This window comes from Leuresthes tenuis, unplaced genomic scaffold, assembly GCF_036924035.1.
Source record: "Leuresthes tenuis unplaced genomic scaffold, fLeuTen1.0.hap1 SCAF_11, whole genome shotgun sequence".
NCBI lineage: Eukaryota > Metazoa > Chordata > Actinopteri > Atheriniformes > Atherinopsidae > Leuresthes > Leuresthes tenuis.
Window position 1 is genome coordinate 23093315 of NW_027325365.1, and position 17798 is coordinate 23111112.

General features: G+C 41.8%; 2 protein-coding genes and 1 non-coding gene across 4 annotated transcripts; all 3 read right to left on the bottom strand.

Moving 5' to 3' along the window:
* Positions 1-674: 674 nt before the first annotated feature.
* Positions 675-6362, bottom strand: pabir2 (PABIR family member 2). 2 transcript variants are annotated; one of them, XM_072396154.1, is made up of 10 exons: positions 5117-6353; positions 4896-4974; positions 4745-4798; positions 4368-4411; positions 4230-4284; positions 3807-3908; positions 3458-3543; positions 2638-2702; positions 2273-2369; positions 675-2004 (listed from the first exon to the last, which is right to left on the bottom strand). In XM_072396154.1, the coding sequence occupies exons 1-10, from the start codon at positions 5239-5241 to the stop codon at positions 1866-1868; spliced, it is 846 nt and encodes a 281-aa protein (XP_072252255.1). In that variant the 5' UTR covers positions 5242-6353; the 3' UTR covers positions 675-1865. The 2 variants fall into 2 exon arrangements, 1 of the variants encoding a protein (XP_072252255.1); XR_011917825.1 differs by having other exon boundaries at positions 1918-2004; positions 2201-2369; positions 5117-6362.
* Positions 4001-4157, bottom strand: LOC140318735 (small nucleolar RNA U109). Its single transcript, XR_011917882.1, has one exon. It is a non-coding gene; the product is annotated as a small nucleolar RNA U109 (small nucleolar RNA).
* A 121-nt stretch (positions 6363-6483) lies between the features above and the next one.
* Positions 6484-15213, bottom strand: hprt1 (hypoxanthine phosphoribosyltransferase 1). Its single transcript, XM_072396157.1, has 9 exons — positions 14992-15213; positions 12266-12372; positions 11464-11647; positions 9470-9535; positions 9318-9335; positions 9142-9224; positions 8983-9029; positions 8822-8898; positions 6484-8687 (listed from the first exon to the last, which is right to left on the bottom strand). The coding sequence occupies exons 1-9, from the start codon at positions 15016-15018 to the stop codon at positions 8640-8642; spliced, it is 657 nt and encodes a 218-aa protein (XP_072252258.1). The 5' UTR covers positions 15019-15213; the 3' UTR covers positions 6484-8639.
* Between the last annotated feature and the right edge of the window lie 2585 nt (positions 15214-17798).

Below are 17798 nucleotides of genomic sequence, written 5' to 3' on the forward strand. Positions count from 1 at the left end.
GCCTCCTTTAGGGGCCGAAATGCTATGAAGTTGAACTAAAAACGTGGTTCACAAGCCATTTAGTTCCAGAGCTGCCAATCGGATTAGGTTTAAAAATGACTCAATTTTTGTGTTCTGAAAAAAGAAAAAGAAAAAAAAAAAAAAAACTTACACAAACCTAATAATGAAATGATTTATTCAGTCCTGATGTCTGCGATCACAAAACGACGTAAAGCGGAGGCGAGGTATCAGCCAGCTCGGCAGGTTACAGCCATTCAACCAGACATTAGTGCAGCATATCATCGTTTGATAAATCCAGGCCCCAAACCCTTGTTAAGATAAACGAGGCCGAGCCGCATCCTTATCTGAATAAAGGAGAAAGACATTCGGCGAAGGCGCTGCAACCGCACTTTTCTATAAATTCGATAGGGCAAACTTTCATAAAATGGTTTACAATCACCTCCTTCGGTCTAATACTCAAAACATTTCAAGGCCAGAGGCAGAAAGGGGTTTCAGAAGCATTAAGTTACAGATGGATGAGGACACTGTGGCCGTGGCAACTAATGACAGATGTAGGTGCAAGTATCGCAGCCTTAAACTCCATTTTGGATTCATCGTTTTTTTTTTTTTTTTTTTTTAAAAAACCAAAGTTTTACTCGAGACTAAGACAGGATGAAAGAGTACAAGCTTAAGCATCCTGTGCAACAAGCTTTTAATAAATGGAACCACAGCAGGCTTATTTACTCACAATGTGACGGTGCCTTTTTTGTTTTAAAATCGCCTTCTTCTTCTTTTGGCTGAACGCTCCAGCAGTCAGCTGATTTGGTGTAAATTACGACAAACTGTTCACCTTCACTGGAGATAGAAACCTATCCCTGTCCAACTATATATAAAACATTTTTTCCATAAATAAGAAAAAAAAAAGTATTTTTTTTCTTCTTCTTATACTTTTCATATCTACAAAAATCATCCTGACAAAAACACAGGATACAGAGGACCCTTTAGTGTTGAGAGACTACCGAGGAATGACCATCTCATTTCATTCATGATTTACCGCCAGGTGCATCAACTGCTCGTTCTGGAGCCGTCACAGTTGCAGCAAATCATTTGGAAGCCGGGCTTAAAAGCCAAGCCGGGGAGAGGGGGGGGGGTAAATCACCACAGTTCACAGCCTATATCATAAAAATATCCTCAACATCCTCTCAAAAACAGAACTCCTTACAGTATGAACAGCAAAGTTGTACTCCAGAAGTAGTTTTATAAGGAAAACTCTCGCTTTTGAAGACATGTTCCTACATTCACCTCACAGCCAAATGTAAAACTAAACATGACATCAGACAAAGGTTTATCATGTACACAATTACAAACAAAGCAGGAAAACAATAAATTAATCTTTCTTCTTACAAAATCTGCAGAATGTGCACATACGAAGGCCTGTGGGGAGGAAGAAAAAAAAAAAGCTTTCCAGCACAAAAACAGGGGAAATGCACACGTCCAAAAAGTCTTTTTAAACTGTCCAGTGCTCAGCGTCCATCTCTGCGGCGGGGGGGGGGGGCAGATCGGCCAGACAGCCAGTGACGCGCAACATTAATATCAAGCCAGGCACCATCACCACATAGCAGCCGGTGCTCACAGTGTCTTCAGTCAGTTTCACTGGACCTTCCTCACACAAACTCTTCCTGCACTTCAGATTCCTTAACATACCAGGACCCTCCGACACATTAAGCCATAAAAACAGCGGTTCAGAGGCGAACGTGGGACACTCCGCGGAAATCAAACGCAGGTGCTGGGAGAGGTGAGGGGGTCTGAAAAAGGAAACCGGTTCCCTTTGAGAGTGGACAGAGGCCTTTTCCCACCATTTTCACTTTCTCGAGCAATTAAAAAGCTCACTTTGGGGACAGATCCTGAAGGGAGGCAAAGGGCGAGTTGCTGGACGACGAAGGCGACACTCCCTCCATTTTCCCGGGGGAGTCGGTGGACGAGCCCACGCTGCTCAGACTGCCATCCAGTAAATCTGGAGAGTGACTAAAAGGGAGAACATTTAAATAAAATATGAAGATGGGAGCTACAGAGCACCTCACATCATGTCCTCACTGAGGTTTCAACACTTAATCTGACTCACCTGACTAAATATGAATAAAAACAACTCATTGGCTTAAGTTCCGTGCTAAATACGATGCAGTAAAACGATAGTGATCAATATAAATCTAATCAGACCTACCTACAGCCGGGTCGCCTGCCTGCTTGAGCAAACTCAGAATCTAAACTTTACAAGCTGATTTCTGTTCCTTACCAGGAACTGAGCTCTGACAGGTTGGAGACATCCGAGGACAGCATGGTGGTGGTGCCCTGGAAAAGCCTTTTGGGTTGACTCTCTGACTCCATCTCGCCTGCCGAGAGGAAAAAGACCAAACATTGACAAAATTCAGGGACTGTTGTGAGAAAAAGGATGACTCCGAGGCATGAATGTCTTCCTCCGTAACCGGGGACAACAGGGACCGCAGATGGCTCGTCAGAGGAAAACAAAACAAGAATAAAACTATCGTCTGTTTCTCCAACGATGAGTAGCTTAAAGTGTCACCGCCATCATAAGAATACAACATCATCAACCCATCAACTTTCACTGATCATGACATAAACAGTCGGGAATCATCACACCTTTGCGTTTTATCGGACCGAGGATGCTGGCTCTGATGCAGTTGATTGGGCTCTGACTCCGTCGGCTGAAGAGAAAAAAAGAAAGCAAACGATGTTGAGACCATCATTTAAAAACAACAATACAGCAACGACTGGTGCTCAGTGACACGCACAGACAGGTTTCTGTGCGACCTCAGAGGGGCGAGCAACTAGAGGCCAGAGAGCAGCTCTCGGCCCGGTTTGTTTGGCTGAGTCAGGCTGCCGAACAGCAGATGACAGGTCAGGAAAAGGCAGGTGGAAATTGTTCTCAAATCCTAAAAGGGATCACAGCCTGCTGCCCAGAGCAGAAGACGACTGGGAATCCAGTCACTGACTGGATGCAATTACTGACCTCGAAATATTGCAGCTAGCTCAGTGGCTGGAGCTCGTTACACCGTTAGCTTGGACTGCACCGCTTATATGAAGAAATCCGTCATCACGGACAGCTTCGAACATTTCTTTGAACAGCGACAGTAACGGACTCCAGAATCAAATATACTGAGAATCGTATAGTCGGTTTAATTTCAAATGACGTTGCATGCCGACGTTACCACCATCCTGCTGATACTGTCAACTAAAATTAAAACTCTGAACTATGAAGGCAATGTTCTGACAGTTATTTCATTACAGAGTCAACAAGAATTTACAAAATGATGAAAACATGACATTATTACAGAGGTTTGTTACAATCCTACGAGCCCAGTGCAGCTACATGTACAAAGTTTATTCGAGTCAAAAGTAAAGTTCATCTGGTAGGTTGGAGCAATTTTAACAGATGTTACCAAAAGCAACTGGTACCGACCTGAACCGCCGTGTCGGGCTGGGTATTGGGCTGGGCGTCAGACCGTTGCTGCTCACAAGTATTTGTAGTGAAGGAGAGAAACACTGCTGCTTGTTAGAAAGGGAAAAAACAACAAGCAGATGAGGTTAAAGTATGGAGTGGCTCTCTGCATGCCGACATGAACCGATGGCAGCAGTTCCTCTGTGTCACGAGCTACGATTGTCTCAATAAATCATCGGATCTGATCCGAGTTTCCTTTTCTCCGCTTGTAAAAACCCGACAACACGCATGCAAATAAAACCGGCGTATTAAAGAGCCGAAGGAGCTGCGACACGAAGAAGCAAAGCAGAAACAAAAAAGGCAGATGTACCTTCTTTCCTATGCCTCTGGTTGGGGATGGGGCAGGCGACACCGGCACAAAGTCGATCCGCTTCGGAGACGAAGACGCCGACTTCTCAAAATCATTGTCGCTCTGAGGACACGACGGTACCACAGACAATGAACGCAACTTCAACACTCGACATAGATCTCAGTACCATTTACTTTAAAAATGAAAGAAAATAAGATTGTGGGAGTATTATACTACCAACTCAGTCTGTACTTGAGAGACTGGTGGCCCTGTTAACTCCCAATGTGTTGGTGTTAATCTAGCATGTTTGGACTTGTCCTCTTCCTACAGTCCTAGAAAGAGGCCAAAATGGCACTGGGCCAAAACATGCAAAGCACTGAAAATATCAACAACAACAAAGGGGGTTGGGCTAAGTGTGGTGAGGAGTGATTTTTTTCTTTTTACCAGACTGAGGCTTTCTTCCCATGACTGGCTCATCTGCATGGCAGCTTGAACTTCCCTGTGTGCGCAACAGTAGAAACAACAGTTCAGACATATTCCACTTCTTCACCCAAACAACGTGTGAACCAATGTCCAGCTTACCGCTCATGTGCAGTTTCTCTGTTCATCACATCCACCCCCTCTTCCTGCAAAAAAAAAATACACACAAGAGCTAACAGTCATGGAGTCCCATCAGCCACTTTTAACCATTGCAAACTTTGAGTTGAGACGACAAATGTCTCTGCCGTCAGAGCAAATCCAGACAAAAGAAAAATAAAGTACGGCCCTGTGTGACACAGTTCCTTTTGTTGGAGTCTGATACTACCAGTTGATCACCTCTGTAAGATCAACGGTCCTGTGAACTCCCAGTTTGTTTTTTCCTCTCGCATGTTCTTTCTTTTAAGACACCGTTACTCCCTACGTGAGAGGGAAATGGTGGTCTGACATGCTCACCCTCCCACAATGCATCTGTTCCTTACTTGTTTAATCTGATGAAGCCTGGTGCTGGGGATGCGGACAGGTGATGAAGGGACCTGTAGAGGAGGATGTGTGTGGACAGGTGAGCGGTCAGTGCGCTGTGATTCGGACACAAACTGCGCTCAACATTCAGCATATAGCACAGCACTGTACCATGTTCGGCCTGTTGACAACCGTGGTGCTATTTCTGCGACTACGTAGGACCTCTCTCTGGAACACTTGGGTGTTATCACTGCAACGACAGATTCACAACTATAAGTCCCACGTTTCGTACCCATTCATGGCAGAGCAATGCTCTTACTTTAGTATGTGCAAAGACAACAAATTAATTCAGCGAAAGCGTTTGCTGGAAATTCGTTTAACTGTTGCAGAACCTCAGGCCATTTATCATGGGTGCGCTGTTTGATCTCCTCAGGTGTCCATCGCTCTGGGCTAACGAAGATGGGATATCCAGATCCAGCTCCATCTTCTCTTGTGGCATGACTCCGGAGTTGTTCATTTTGATAAATAACGTCACCGACTCATCAACTTCGATCCAAGTCCCGTACTGTTACATTACGGTTCTCTAACCCTCGCAACTTTTACATGTTTGAAATAAATATTACCAATAAAAGGCAACAAGGTGAAACAAACCAATTAACACAACGTAGACAACCCTCAACTATCTGCAGGGCCCTTTCGTCAGTGTAATCCAAGTGCAGAAACGATCGAACAATGTCTTTCAAACATAACGTTACCTCTAGACCTCATATACAGCTATATGTTTAGCCCAAACTGCCCTGCAATAACGTTGCCTGAAACGTTTAGACCAGTCACCAACTTTCCTGATTGATGGTTAGCATGCCATGGCTACATACCACACAATGCCCAGTAGCTGTTAGCTACTGACCCGTTAGTGTGCCGGTGCAGGGCAGCAGTGAGTGATTGACGAACCAAGCTACAGCTGCATGTTAGCGCGTTAAATGGGCTCGCGTTGTCCAAACCAGCAAGTTACCTTAGATACGAAATAAATTAATGTTCACGTTAAGTCTAATTCAGGTAACGTTAAAGTGACGACGCTATTACAAGACTGCCATACCTTCATGCTAACACAGCACTGCTATCGTTGTACTTGTCGCTAGCCCGGTGGCTCAGCTACAACCATCAGCTTCGTTACCTAGCCTAGCCTGATAAGCTAACTAGCTACGTTAGCACTGTCGCCAATAGCCACAATGCCATTTCCACAGAGGCCGGTCACCATTTCACTGAACGTTTTTGTCCATCACCATGATCACCTCTCAAGCTCAAAGAGGTAACTAAACTGTATCTACTGAAAATGTTGCGTTTGGACTCTACGGTTTCATTTTTCCGTTTTTTTTTTGCTGAGTGCCGCCAAGAATGAACCAGAATCTCAGATGATCACACGAGAGCTAAGTGTTAGCACAAACTTCACGCCCCTTTTTAACGTTAGCAGACCTGTCCAATGAAACCGCCTCATCTGCCGGTGTAACAGCAAATTCTGTGACCCATAGGATTCCGTGGCCTATTTCTGTTAGACGTATTTCAGACAAAGTGCTAATTAATAGCTACTTTGTCTCATTATAATATATACTTATGATAAAATAGTCTCATCTGTTACACTCCCAATTTACTATAAGTTTGTCAGCTGATTTTTAAATGTATTTTCTTTATTTAGTTATTTTTTCCTAAAAATTTCAACTGCAACAATAGTTCTATTATTTCCCTTTAGGCAAAAATTCAGCAACATTAAATTATGTTTATTATATTTCTGGAAATGCCACTACCGCATTTCAATATGGTCACAAATGTCAAAAGCTGTTATGTGTTACTTCTTATTATAGCTATTATGTAAGCAGTTCGGTATATAAATCTGTCTGTAGAGCCTTAAAAACTCATTCTGTGTCAGTGTTGGAGAATAAGGGACCGCAGACAAAAAACCCCCCCACCATGAATAAATACATGAATGAGTAAATCACAAATTACAAAAATCACATTTGACAAATTTGTGAGCCTTTCTTATATAGTTACGGTACAATAACGTTTGGAAACATCCATTAAATAAATGGGTAATCTAACAACAACATGATTCAATATTAAATCAGACGTTTCCTACCCTTTGGACTTCTTATCTCTCAGAAAAAAAGCAGCGCGTAGTCGTAGCCAAATTTCAGTCAGCTGTTACTAGATGCACCAAAAAGATTTTGTCCCCTCTAAACTTCTCATGTGGTTTTATTTCTATATATTTGTTAAAACTATGCAGTATCTCATCCAAATTAAAGGTTTTCAGTCCACATGAATGACTTTGCTCTTGTAACACAAAAGGAGAACCAACTGAACGTGTTTGGCCTTATCCGTGAACTAAACCAAGAGTACAGATGAGTAGAAACGAAGCCACAGTTTACAATAGTTTTCAAGAATCAAAAGCATACAAAATAGTTTCATAATTCAAAATTTCACCAGTTTAGAGATGTACACGAAATGTAACGAAGAACCGATTATGTCTCCTATTTCTACAGAACTACAATCATTTCCCTAGAATTTTACTGTAACCATTATCGAGTTCTACACTCACACAGGTTTTCACGAGCTAAAGACATTCATTTGTCTTAAGATAATTTAACTGCTGCAACTTCAGAGGAAAAGTTACCGTTCACGTTTGCAACTGGATCCCAAACATCTTGGCCTTCAAGAAGCCCGACACAAACAGGAGCAGATGCAGATTCGAAGTCTTCATTTATCCACATCAGTCGTTACTCGTTTTTACTTATTGTCAGTTTTCTTTTGGTTATCTTGAAAGTCCGTTTTTATTCCTCCTCCAAAGCAACTGAGCTGACAGAATCTAAGAGCCCCCCCCCCCCCCCCCCCCCCCCCTAGGGTGAGGCTGGGGTCGTGTGAAACGTGATCAATCGGGGTTATGATTAAGGTTAGCTTTAAGTTCAGATAAGACAGACCAGGACACAGACCTCTGTTTTATCATAGCTGGCCATTTAATAGCTGATGTTGCAAACTTCAGGATTACAGAAAAGGGAACAACGACATCTTACTTACAAAACCAGGCGGTTGATGCTGAATGATGCCTCTGATTCAGTGACAAATAGGTACAGATAATGTTTTTTTAATTCTTTAAACATTAGTGAACAACCTTTAGCCTTCTTTCAGTTCTGTAATCTGAGCGTGTCTTCCAGCATTTAAAGGAATTGGGGTCTTTTGCTTTACACAAACAAATTGGATACATCTAAAGCTTTGTGTGGAAAAAGATTTAACGCATTAACACACTAAATAAGAGGACATCATATCTTTAAACATACTCATGTGTGATAATCGGGGACAATGGCCAACGGTCACGTTACCTTATAAGGCAACATATTTTTTAAAGGTTTTCTCATACCAGACAGTACCACAGGAGACCATGTTGTGTTCCGAAATATGCAAACAGATGTCAAGAAAGTATAAAATCCTCTTGAAGAGTGCTGGTAAAACAGTCACTGGTGAATCCAGATAACAGAATTACAATAAAAGCAACCATTTTTAAAAATAAGTTGGAAATGCACAACAGTTGTGATTTTGTACTTTGTACTAGCAGCATTTCTTTGAATAAATTACTCCATTCCTACACACAAATAGAAAAAAAAGAAAGAAATCAGCGTGAGGCCATTGTACTAATTTAAAGCAAAGTTGGGCTCCATGCTCTTCAGCCCAGATTCGGTTTTTTCTAAGGCAGTCTCTTTTCCCGTGGACGTGTGTGGGGGGTAAAAAAACAGAAAGGCGGAACCGTCACCTCAGGGACCCAGAGCACAGGCTGGAATTATGTTATGACACAATGTGAAGAAATCAAATATAAAATGAAAGACGAGAGGGAAAGACACAACCAATCATCAAAAACTGGCCAAGTGGTCCTCATGCCTTGTACTTCTCCTTCCCTGTTTCACTAATGACGCAGATATGCTGAAACAGAAGAAGAATCAATGAGGACTGCAGCACGATAATGACTTGCATGAGCTTGCCCCTAACAGCACGCAGACATACTGTATGTACAAAGTGCACAAACTCCTAAAAGCAGGAAACACGAGTATACTCACATTTAGATCTCTAAAGTACTCATTGTAGTCTAGTGCATATCCCACCACAAATTTATCAGGGACCTCAAATCCTACAACTGGGACAGAAAAAACAGAAGCTTGTTAATAGGACAGAAGTGCACAACCTCACTCAAGACAACGCTTGTTTGTTTGAAACTTACAGTCCGGTCGGTAGCCGACGCTTCGCGGCGTTCTTTTCACCAGCAAACTGTGGGCGGAGACCAACCTGATTATCACAATACTGACGGCTGCTTACAGATGGCAGCAGCTGCGATCCAGTCGTCTGTACACGAAAAAGCGCTTTGAAGCCACCGCCTTACCTTGCTACTTTAACCATTTTAGGATTGTACTGTTGGAGGAGCTGCAGTAACGTCTTCATCGTCTTCCCTGTGTCGATGATGTCCTTGGAACACAGCATGAGTGAGGCTAATGTCAGTGGTCTTAGATTTAGGAGTCGCATACTTTATAATGAAAGCGGAAAAAAGTCAGCACATACCTCCACAATCAAGACGTTCTGTGGAAAAAGGAAAAAAAAAAAACTGTTCATTACAACATAAAAATGAACTCTAGTGACAACATTAATGAGGATACAAAATGAGGGTAGTGAAATAAGCCTCTGGCATATTAATGCCGATCATAATGTCTTACCTTGCCTGTCAGAGTAGACAGATCATCTCCACCAATCACTTTGATTTCACCCGTCGATTGGTCGTTCTGTAGAGACAAGCATGTGTGAGCCTGCAGACTTTAATGTGACATGATATACAAGTGCAGGAATACCACCATACATTTTGCTTCACATCATTTATTTATTTTTTTTTCATCCTAAACAGAATACATGCTGAGTGTTGTAATATTTTAATTTGTAATAATCTGTCCAATAATACTCCAAGCAGCAAACAGAAAATGGCTGCAACTAAATCCAAAGGGGCAACGGTCTACGTCATAACTGTAACTGATGGGATCAGGTTGTTCTGGGCGTCTGACAACATTATGGACGGTGTTTTGCAAGTTCAACCTTCACGAGAACAGGTTCAAAGTTCACTTCACTGAGATTAAAACTGAACTGGTTCATAGTTCACCCTCTGAAATGATGAATGAAGTTGCAAAGTGAGCTAGTTCATGTTCACTTCTCACTTTTTTTTTCTTTCTTTTTTTAAACGTCCTTGTAATTCTGCTAATATCAAATACTCACTATTAAAAAATTAATTAATGTAAGGTGGCTTCAACAGAGAGTGAAAATGTGGAACTTTAAAATATTCTGCAACAACAGCATGTCATACACAAAGGAAACACATCATTTCACACCTTTAAAGGAGCCTTCTGTCAATCACTAAAAATGCCTACAGTTATCCTAATGCAGTAGCATTAGTTGTGTATACAGTAGTTATGCTGCAGAAACCAAGTTAGCATAAAATGTTCCCTGTCAACAAGTATGTCAACCAATGTGACAAAAAAAGAGTTCAGCTCACTCTACATTCTGTCGTTAAAAACAGACTTGAGCAGTTCTAAATTTATGGAAAAGATAAACCTTCACACAAGAACATGCCCATTTGAACACATTCAAAACGATTATAGATTACATCTAATTTGTGTGGAAGATGCTTTGCATGCCCATCACAAACAGGATCTGTGTCAAAGGGCAGCCCTGGCTGACTCCAACATGCACTCTGAATAAGCTTGACTTTGTGCCATGAATGCGGAGGGAGCTCCTCTTTGGTTATACAGGAACCCAAAAGCACGCACCAGCAACACTGGTATCCTACAACTCTGTACTTGTTGTGGCTGGATAAAGGAGCTCCTCAAAGTACTTATTCCACTGCTTGAGATAGTCATTCTGTACCTGTCAGTTGCTTCAGGTGACCCCTGAGATAACCAAGCCCCAGAGGTCTCCTTCTTAAGCTTCATGGACAGGATCTCAAGGCATGGTCAGAAAGAAGAAGGTGTTCGGCTCGGAAACCTGGCGTTTGAAAGGTAAAGATTTCGATTGTTCGTAATAACCCTCACCTACGGTCACTAGATTTCAATAGTGACCAAAAGAGCGAGACCGCGTTCTGAAATGGGTCTTAGCTCCAGTCTAAGAGACAGAGCGCAGAGCTCACGCTACCAGGTGGAGCTCGAGTGGACCTGCCAGGTGGTTAGAGCATCTAATAAGGACACCTTCTCATTGCCACCTTTAGGAGGTTTTATGGGCACATCCAACTGGAGGGAGAACAAGCCGGAGGGATTACAGCTTTTTCTTTTCCGACTTTGCAGGACCAACTGGTAATCAAATCATAACATTATGTTACCACGCCGCATGTGTCTGTGTACAGCAGTGTTTCTCAATTCCGGTCCTCATGACCCACTGCCCTGCATGTTTTCGATGTTACCCTCCTCCACCACACCTGATTGGAATGATCAGCTCTTCATCAAGCTCTGCAGTGGCCTGATAAGGAGCCATTCATTTGAGTTAGGTGTGGTGGAGGAGGAAAACTTCGAAAACATGCAGGGCAATGGGTCATGAGGACCGGAATTGAGAAACACTGGTGTACAGGATGCACCCAAAGTAAGCAAATCTGCATGCTTTTCATTGCAAATACTTACTTACAACCTGTGATTTTTTTAATGAAAAAAAAAAAGAGAAGAAACTGATATATTACACAGTAGCTCTTGAGGCGAATGAAGTCCACTGTCATGGGGATGGAGCGGTCACTGTTCCTGTTCAGGGCTTTGATGTAGTCCAGCAGGTCTGCAAAAAATTTGTAACCCCCTTTGAGGACACAGAGGGCCACAATGTGGTGTTCCCCCATTTCCTTCATGATCTCTCTGGCCAGCCTCTCTGTCCTGAGGTCACGTGGGACAGAGAAAGAGAATAATAAGCTCAGTTTTCTGCTTCAGTCAGCAGAACTTCTCATTTCTTTTCTGTTTGTGTCAGCAGGAAAAGCATCCCCAAGTAGAACAGCCACTGACATCTGTTTGACAGTAATTAGAAGGTTAATCCTTAATAACCAAAATCTACAGATGGTTAAAAGAAAAGTGAGAACTAAGTGTTTCAAGTGATAAACAAATTCAACATCCCGACCCCGTTCCCATAAAGGTTTTACCAAGAAGGAGAAGAAAAAAAAAAGGAAAGAAGCAAAACCCATTATATGCAATTTGTTCTGTCATTAGTATTGAAAATGTATGGAGCATCGTGAAGCAGAGTCACAGCAACAGACCGTTGAGCTGCATTTGTTTGATTTTTTTAATGTGAAGCTGGTCTGTGAACACACTGAAAAGGTTGTATGAACAGGTTCAGAATTTTTGTATATTGTCATAAAGTGTCTGACGATGTTCGAGTCTTCTTTGTGGCATAGTGGCGCATGTGTTACACGGAGTTACAAACTAACCCACCTTTTAACCCCACATCCCATCACATTTTCACAAAACTTGTTGCAAGCTACGATAGATGTGGCCACCCACCTGTCCAGGATGAGTCCATGAGGGATATAGACCCTCTCCAGGTCAGCAGCATAGTGCTTTGGTATGCAGAAAAGATCCAGGTCATAGCCCTGCTCCTCATCGCTTATCTGAAAGAAAACACGGCACAGAGGGGTAAAACAAATCTCAGGGCTGTTACCTAACGGGGGCATTCACCTGACACGGGGCAGAGAAAGTTGGACTTGTACATGTATTTTATTGCTTCAACAGTCTGTCTGTCACAGACAGTGTTGGTAATAACGGCGTTACTAACAGCATTTTTTTCAGTAACAAGTAATCTAATTAATTATTGTTATAATAACAATTTGGTTGAATGAAGCACAAAGTGTCAGGTTTTGGCCACACATCAGCTGCCTGGAGAGCAGGGGTGAGGATGATGACACCGTTGGAAATGCGATGGTGATTGGCTGACTTTATCCCCGTCTGCCTCAAGCAACTCGAATCTTATGAAGCACCTCGCATCAACACACGGCAGGCTGCAATCAAATGAATACCAAATGTTCTAAAATACTGTAAATAGGGTTTTTAATTCTTCAATCCGCTAATATAAACATCTTTGACATTAAAGATGTTAATGTAATAGCGTACAGAACATGAAAAATAACGTCACAGTTACTTTGCTGAGTAACTAATTACTCTTACAATGAGGTAACTGAGTTACTAACTCAATTACTTTTTGGGAGAAGTAATTTGTAACTGTAACTAATTACTTTTTTAAAGTAAGATGAACAACACTGGTCACAAACCAGAGGACAATGCCTGTTCTGTGCAGATAAACAAGCAATCAAGACCTCCACCCAGCACCAGACGGAGGCAGCTGTCGATGGTGGGATTCTTAGAAAGAGGATCCTTTCCATTTTAAACCTCTGTGTATCCCTCTGCTGTCACTGCTGCACATTCCATCCAAGTTAACATTTTGTCCCGACAGAAAGATGTTGACAACTCTCAGGTTTCTCCAAAATTTCCAGATTACGTCCAATCCTCCCAAACAGCCAGTATTTCTAATATTTTGGAAAATCGAATTTCCTGCTCTGGGTCAAACGGCGTGCCACGAGAAAGCAGACAGCATAACTGGAGTCATGTGACAGCTGGGAAGCTGGTGTGGGGCTCCCGGAGCTGTGGGAACGGCGCGAGACCAGAACCAGACTCACAGCGCTGGATATGTGCATCATGTGAATCTTCTCAGATCAACTAGATCTGTAATAAATGCTGGATTACAGACCCTCACGTTCCAGGTGCTAAAACAGGTATGAAGCCTTATTTTCCGTTAAGTCTGTTCAAACAAAAAGACACAAGCATCTGTTTGGGATAAACCATTTTAGCTCAAAATAATAACCGATAGCAAACAGATGTTCTTACAGTCACATGATCAAAAAGATTATTTCTCAATGTTGCTCAAAGGTTTGCAGACAAATATTTAGGGATATAGTCAATGTAGCAAACGGATCTGAGGTCAGAGAGAAGGTCACTTTGAACTTTATGCTCACAGTGTTTTGCAGCTTTGAGCAATGCAGCCAACATCACTTGAAATGGGATCTAGGGGACAGGAAGGGCCACTGTTTTGGAATATTTTGAGGAAAATGGTTATTCAACATTAATTTTATTTTTTTAAATCTGTGCCAAGCAAACGTTTCCAACAGTCTGCTTGTCAGGAATGATCCAGACTTGAACTGCAGTCGCACTGCTGGCCACTTCTTAGAAAAATAGAACCCTGGTTATTTATTTACTTACTAGAGTATAACAGTCTCTGCAGCCAAGCACTGTAGATCAAATATTACAAAACGTTCACGTCCCACATGACAGGACCTTGGGCTGACTTCAGCTACAAAGAAGACAGTGACTTAAACATCTTGGCAAGGATGTCAAGCCAAGAAGCAGATTGTTATTTTACTTCAAGCATCAGCAACTTTTAGAGAAAGTTCAACAAAGACTACAGACAAGCAACCAATACTTCCACAACCGTAATTTACATTTGAGCTGCTCATGACACCACACAACCTTTAATCTAATATTTTCAGATTGATGACATCACCAAATCCGATTTATTTAACAGATTGGATTATCATTTAATTTTCTCTACCTGGAAGCAACCACTGCACACAAACAAACTACTTCATTTTCCACCCATTCCTGCTTATAACCAAGGCTTAGATGAGGGGTGTTTGGTTAGATTTTTTTGCCAATTGGATGGAAATACAAACACTTCCTTTCAATCATGCTGATTTAAGAAAATTAGAATATCCTAAATGCAGACATCAGCTTTTTAACCCGTTTCAAGTAGTGTTTGGAAACATGCCACAAACCGTCACCAACTCTAACCCAGCTAATAACTACGCTAAAACACGCCCCTTTGTCATTGTCAAATTGTAATTTCATACAAGCCAAGACGCCGACTGACGGAGAAACCATACATTTTGCTTCGTGCGTGTACCCTAAAACAACTCTTGCGTCACCTACGCTAAACGTGGGGGGCGCGTGCCTGTGTCCAACAGCAGGCCACGCTTCAAATCGCGTTAACATCCTGCTAAACGTCTCGCCAAGGTGAGCAAAAATGGACCAAACAGAAAATTAACAGGTAACAGATAACAGGTAATTAACGATTACAGGGCACCTTCAGCATGTTCAGTTTGTCCAAGTATGGCATGTTATTCCACTGAACACACAGTGTACCCTCCGGCCAGCTCTTTTTTCACTAAAGGGGAACTTACCACAACACAGGGACTAGATGCCGCCATGCCGGTGACGTTCCTGGTAGTTTAATATTATAAATCTATGTATATAAATTCTGCCGTGGTATTTTGGTAGAGAAGACGAGACGCTCGGGCCAGTCTCACAGTCTCTTCAGCCTTATAGGAGGGCACTCATGAAGGCGGAAAGCTCCGTAACTCACCGTACGCCACTCGGCTGCGGATTTACTGTAGCTCTGCCGTCCGATGTGCGCATGTGCACAGATAGCAAATCAAGTGAGTGGAATAGGTTAGCCCTGCCCCACTGTAAGGAGGGTGTGGCGGGTGTCTCGAGCTGAGGAGCGCGAGCTGACTGCAAATTTCCCGCTTCGCCCAGTCAGCAAGAAACGTTACAAAGCACACTTTGAGAGGAAAAGCGCCGTAAATATCACAACTCCGTGTTCTGACTCAGAGTTGGTGATGAAGACAGGGTTTTAATGATTCATCAGACCTGAAAAATGAACAGGGGATGTGAACATAATTGTTCATTTCTATTAAAAACTTTTTATTTCCAAATAAAAAGTACAGATACTTGTCTCTCCCCTTAAGCTGAGAAAGTATATTAATCGGGGGTTGTGTTATTTTCAAACTCAATTTTATTCATAGCAAAAGAAAGACTTAAAAATCATTTTTTCCACGTTAATTTTGGCACATAGTTACATAAACTATAGTTAAAAAGATACAATCTATCGAATTAAAGACAAGATTTGGTATGTTATTTGTGAAGGGTGATTTTCTGATGTTTTTATGGGAATTCTGACTTCATGTGTATAATCGTGTAGGACTCAGGGTAATTTTCCATGATAAAAGTCAACACTATAATTAAATTGCTAGATTACATTCCACTCATGTGAGTTCAGCTATTGTCAAAATAATTCTGGATATTTATTGTTCTGGGATTCACTGTAGTGAGCTTATTGTTGAAGTTTATTTAACAGTGATGCTAGAAAAAAAACTTCTGCTAATGTTCTTTAGCATACACGGTTAAGTTAAGAAATATTTGGACTTATATTTTATGTTCACATTATGGTTATGTAATGAATATGGGCTTCAAGTGCAGGCTCATTACTTCACTGTGAGAGATTTCACATTCAGATTTGAATAACTGTAAGGAATTTTTTTGCAGCCAACGACTGCCTGAAGGCTGGAGCCCATGATAGTCAAAGAACAAGATTCCTCTTGTGTGGTGCTTTGCCAAGCCTTTCCTGCAACTGTCTTCCTAATTTGTTCGTGGACCTCCGTAGCTTTATTTTTTTCTCCCCCTCAGTAAGTGAAATGCAGCTGAATCAAGTAGCTGCAGATTATTCCACCCGTTTCCTCGTCAACAGTGTTCTTCACTGGCCTGTGAGAGTTTTTCTGGGGCTGCTACCATCATGTTGCAGGTTCACGGAAACGTCTTTCGAATGCAAATTTCACACATGGAATCCACCTCAGGCCTTGTGCCCTTTAACTGATGAATAATTAATGAAGGAACATCCCACATCTGTCATAAAATCAGCTTTTTTCACCAAGATCCCATAATGATCCCTGACCATGCTGAAGTCTGGACTCTGTGGTGGCCAATCCATGTGTGACAATGATGTCTCGTGCTTCCTGAACCACCCTTTCAAAATTTGAGCCCGGTGAATCCTGGCATTGCCACCTTGGAATATGCTTGTGCTATAAGGAAAGGGTGGGAGAAAAAAACTAACTCTTGATAGAAAATCCTGATCATTCAGTTTATTCAGGGAATCAGCTGATCTCATTTTTGACAAATAATTTTGCTTAACTTAGAGCTGAGCAACTGAAGCAACCCCAAAGCAGAACACTGCCCCCACAGGTCAGTCACTGTAGGCACAAGGCATGATGGGAGCAGCACTTCATCTGCCGCTCCTCGCTGATGCACCCATCTCTCTAGAACACGGTCTCTCTGGACTCATTAGACCATGTGACCCTTCTGTATTGCTTCAGAGCCAAATCTTGAAGTCCCCCCCCCTTCCCCCGCTAGTTTTACAGATAACTTGTTTTTTTAAGGCTACAGAGCTGCTTTGTCCAAAAACATTAAGTTTACTTGATTGTGCCTCACATTTCGGCATATCTCCGATATTGTACCACATTTCTTCATCGAAGAATATGGTTCAACATATCAACAATTGCAGTGCTTTTCCAATGGGAGGCTCTGACTTGTTTGCTTAGTTTGATCCAGCTGATGAAGTTTTCTTTTGATAAAGACATCCAGTCTCCATAAACTACGACTGTTACGATTACGAAAATTTAGTAGATGATTTTTTTGCCGTATAAAAATAATTGTGATTATTAATGCACATTAAGTTATTTTTTCATTTATAATCACCATTATAAGTAAGCTAATAATTGTATAATTCACCTAACAAAGAAAATTTTTAATTTTTTGGAAAATAATACGGGAACATTTTTAATTGTTTTTCCTTAAAGGAGAAGTTTATTTTTAAAACCTGTACCTTATTTCTGGCATAAAATAGGTTCATCAGCCCCCCATAACAACAACAGGGCAGCTCTGAACTAACAGTGCAATAGTACACGTTCATTCATTCGTTCGTTTTAAAGTATTGGTGGAATAAAGACAGATAATGCCTTATTTAGAGTCTGCATTGCCTACGCACCGTTCACTCCCGTTATATGGATATACTTGGATCTCGAGTGATCTAAATAGCGTTCGAAGGACGCCTACTTTCACCAAACTTATCAGAGAGTAGATGAACGTGTTTTATGCCAGAAATAAGGTCCTAGGTTTATAGAAAAACAAACTTCGCCTTTAAGGCTCTATAAAC

Coding starts and splice junctions, on each gene's coding strand:
- hprt1 (XM_072396157.1), bottom strand. CDS start 15,018: ATGGCGGCATCTAGTCCCTGTGTTGTG. Junction 11,648..12,265: donor CATGGACTCATCCTGGACAG/GTGGGTGGCCAC, acceptor ACGTGACCTCAG/GACAGAGAGGCTGGCCAGAG. Junction 9,030..9,141: donor AAAATGGTTAAAGTAGCAAG/GTAAGGCGGTGG, acceptor CTCCGCCCACAG/TTTGCTGGTGAAAAGAACGC.
- pabir2 (XM_072396154.1), bottom strand. CDS start 5,241: ATGAACAACTCCGGAGTCATGCCACAAGAGAAGATGGAGCTGGATCTG. Junction 4,285..4,367: donor AGAGAAACTGCACATGAGCG/GTAAGCTGGACA, acceptor TTGCGCACACAG/GGAAGTTCAAGCTGCCATGC. Junction 3,909..4,229: donor GGGAAGAAAGCCTCAGTCTG/GTAAAAAGAAAA, acceptor TCGTGTCCTCAG/AGCGACAATGATTTTGAGAA.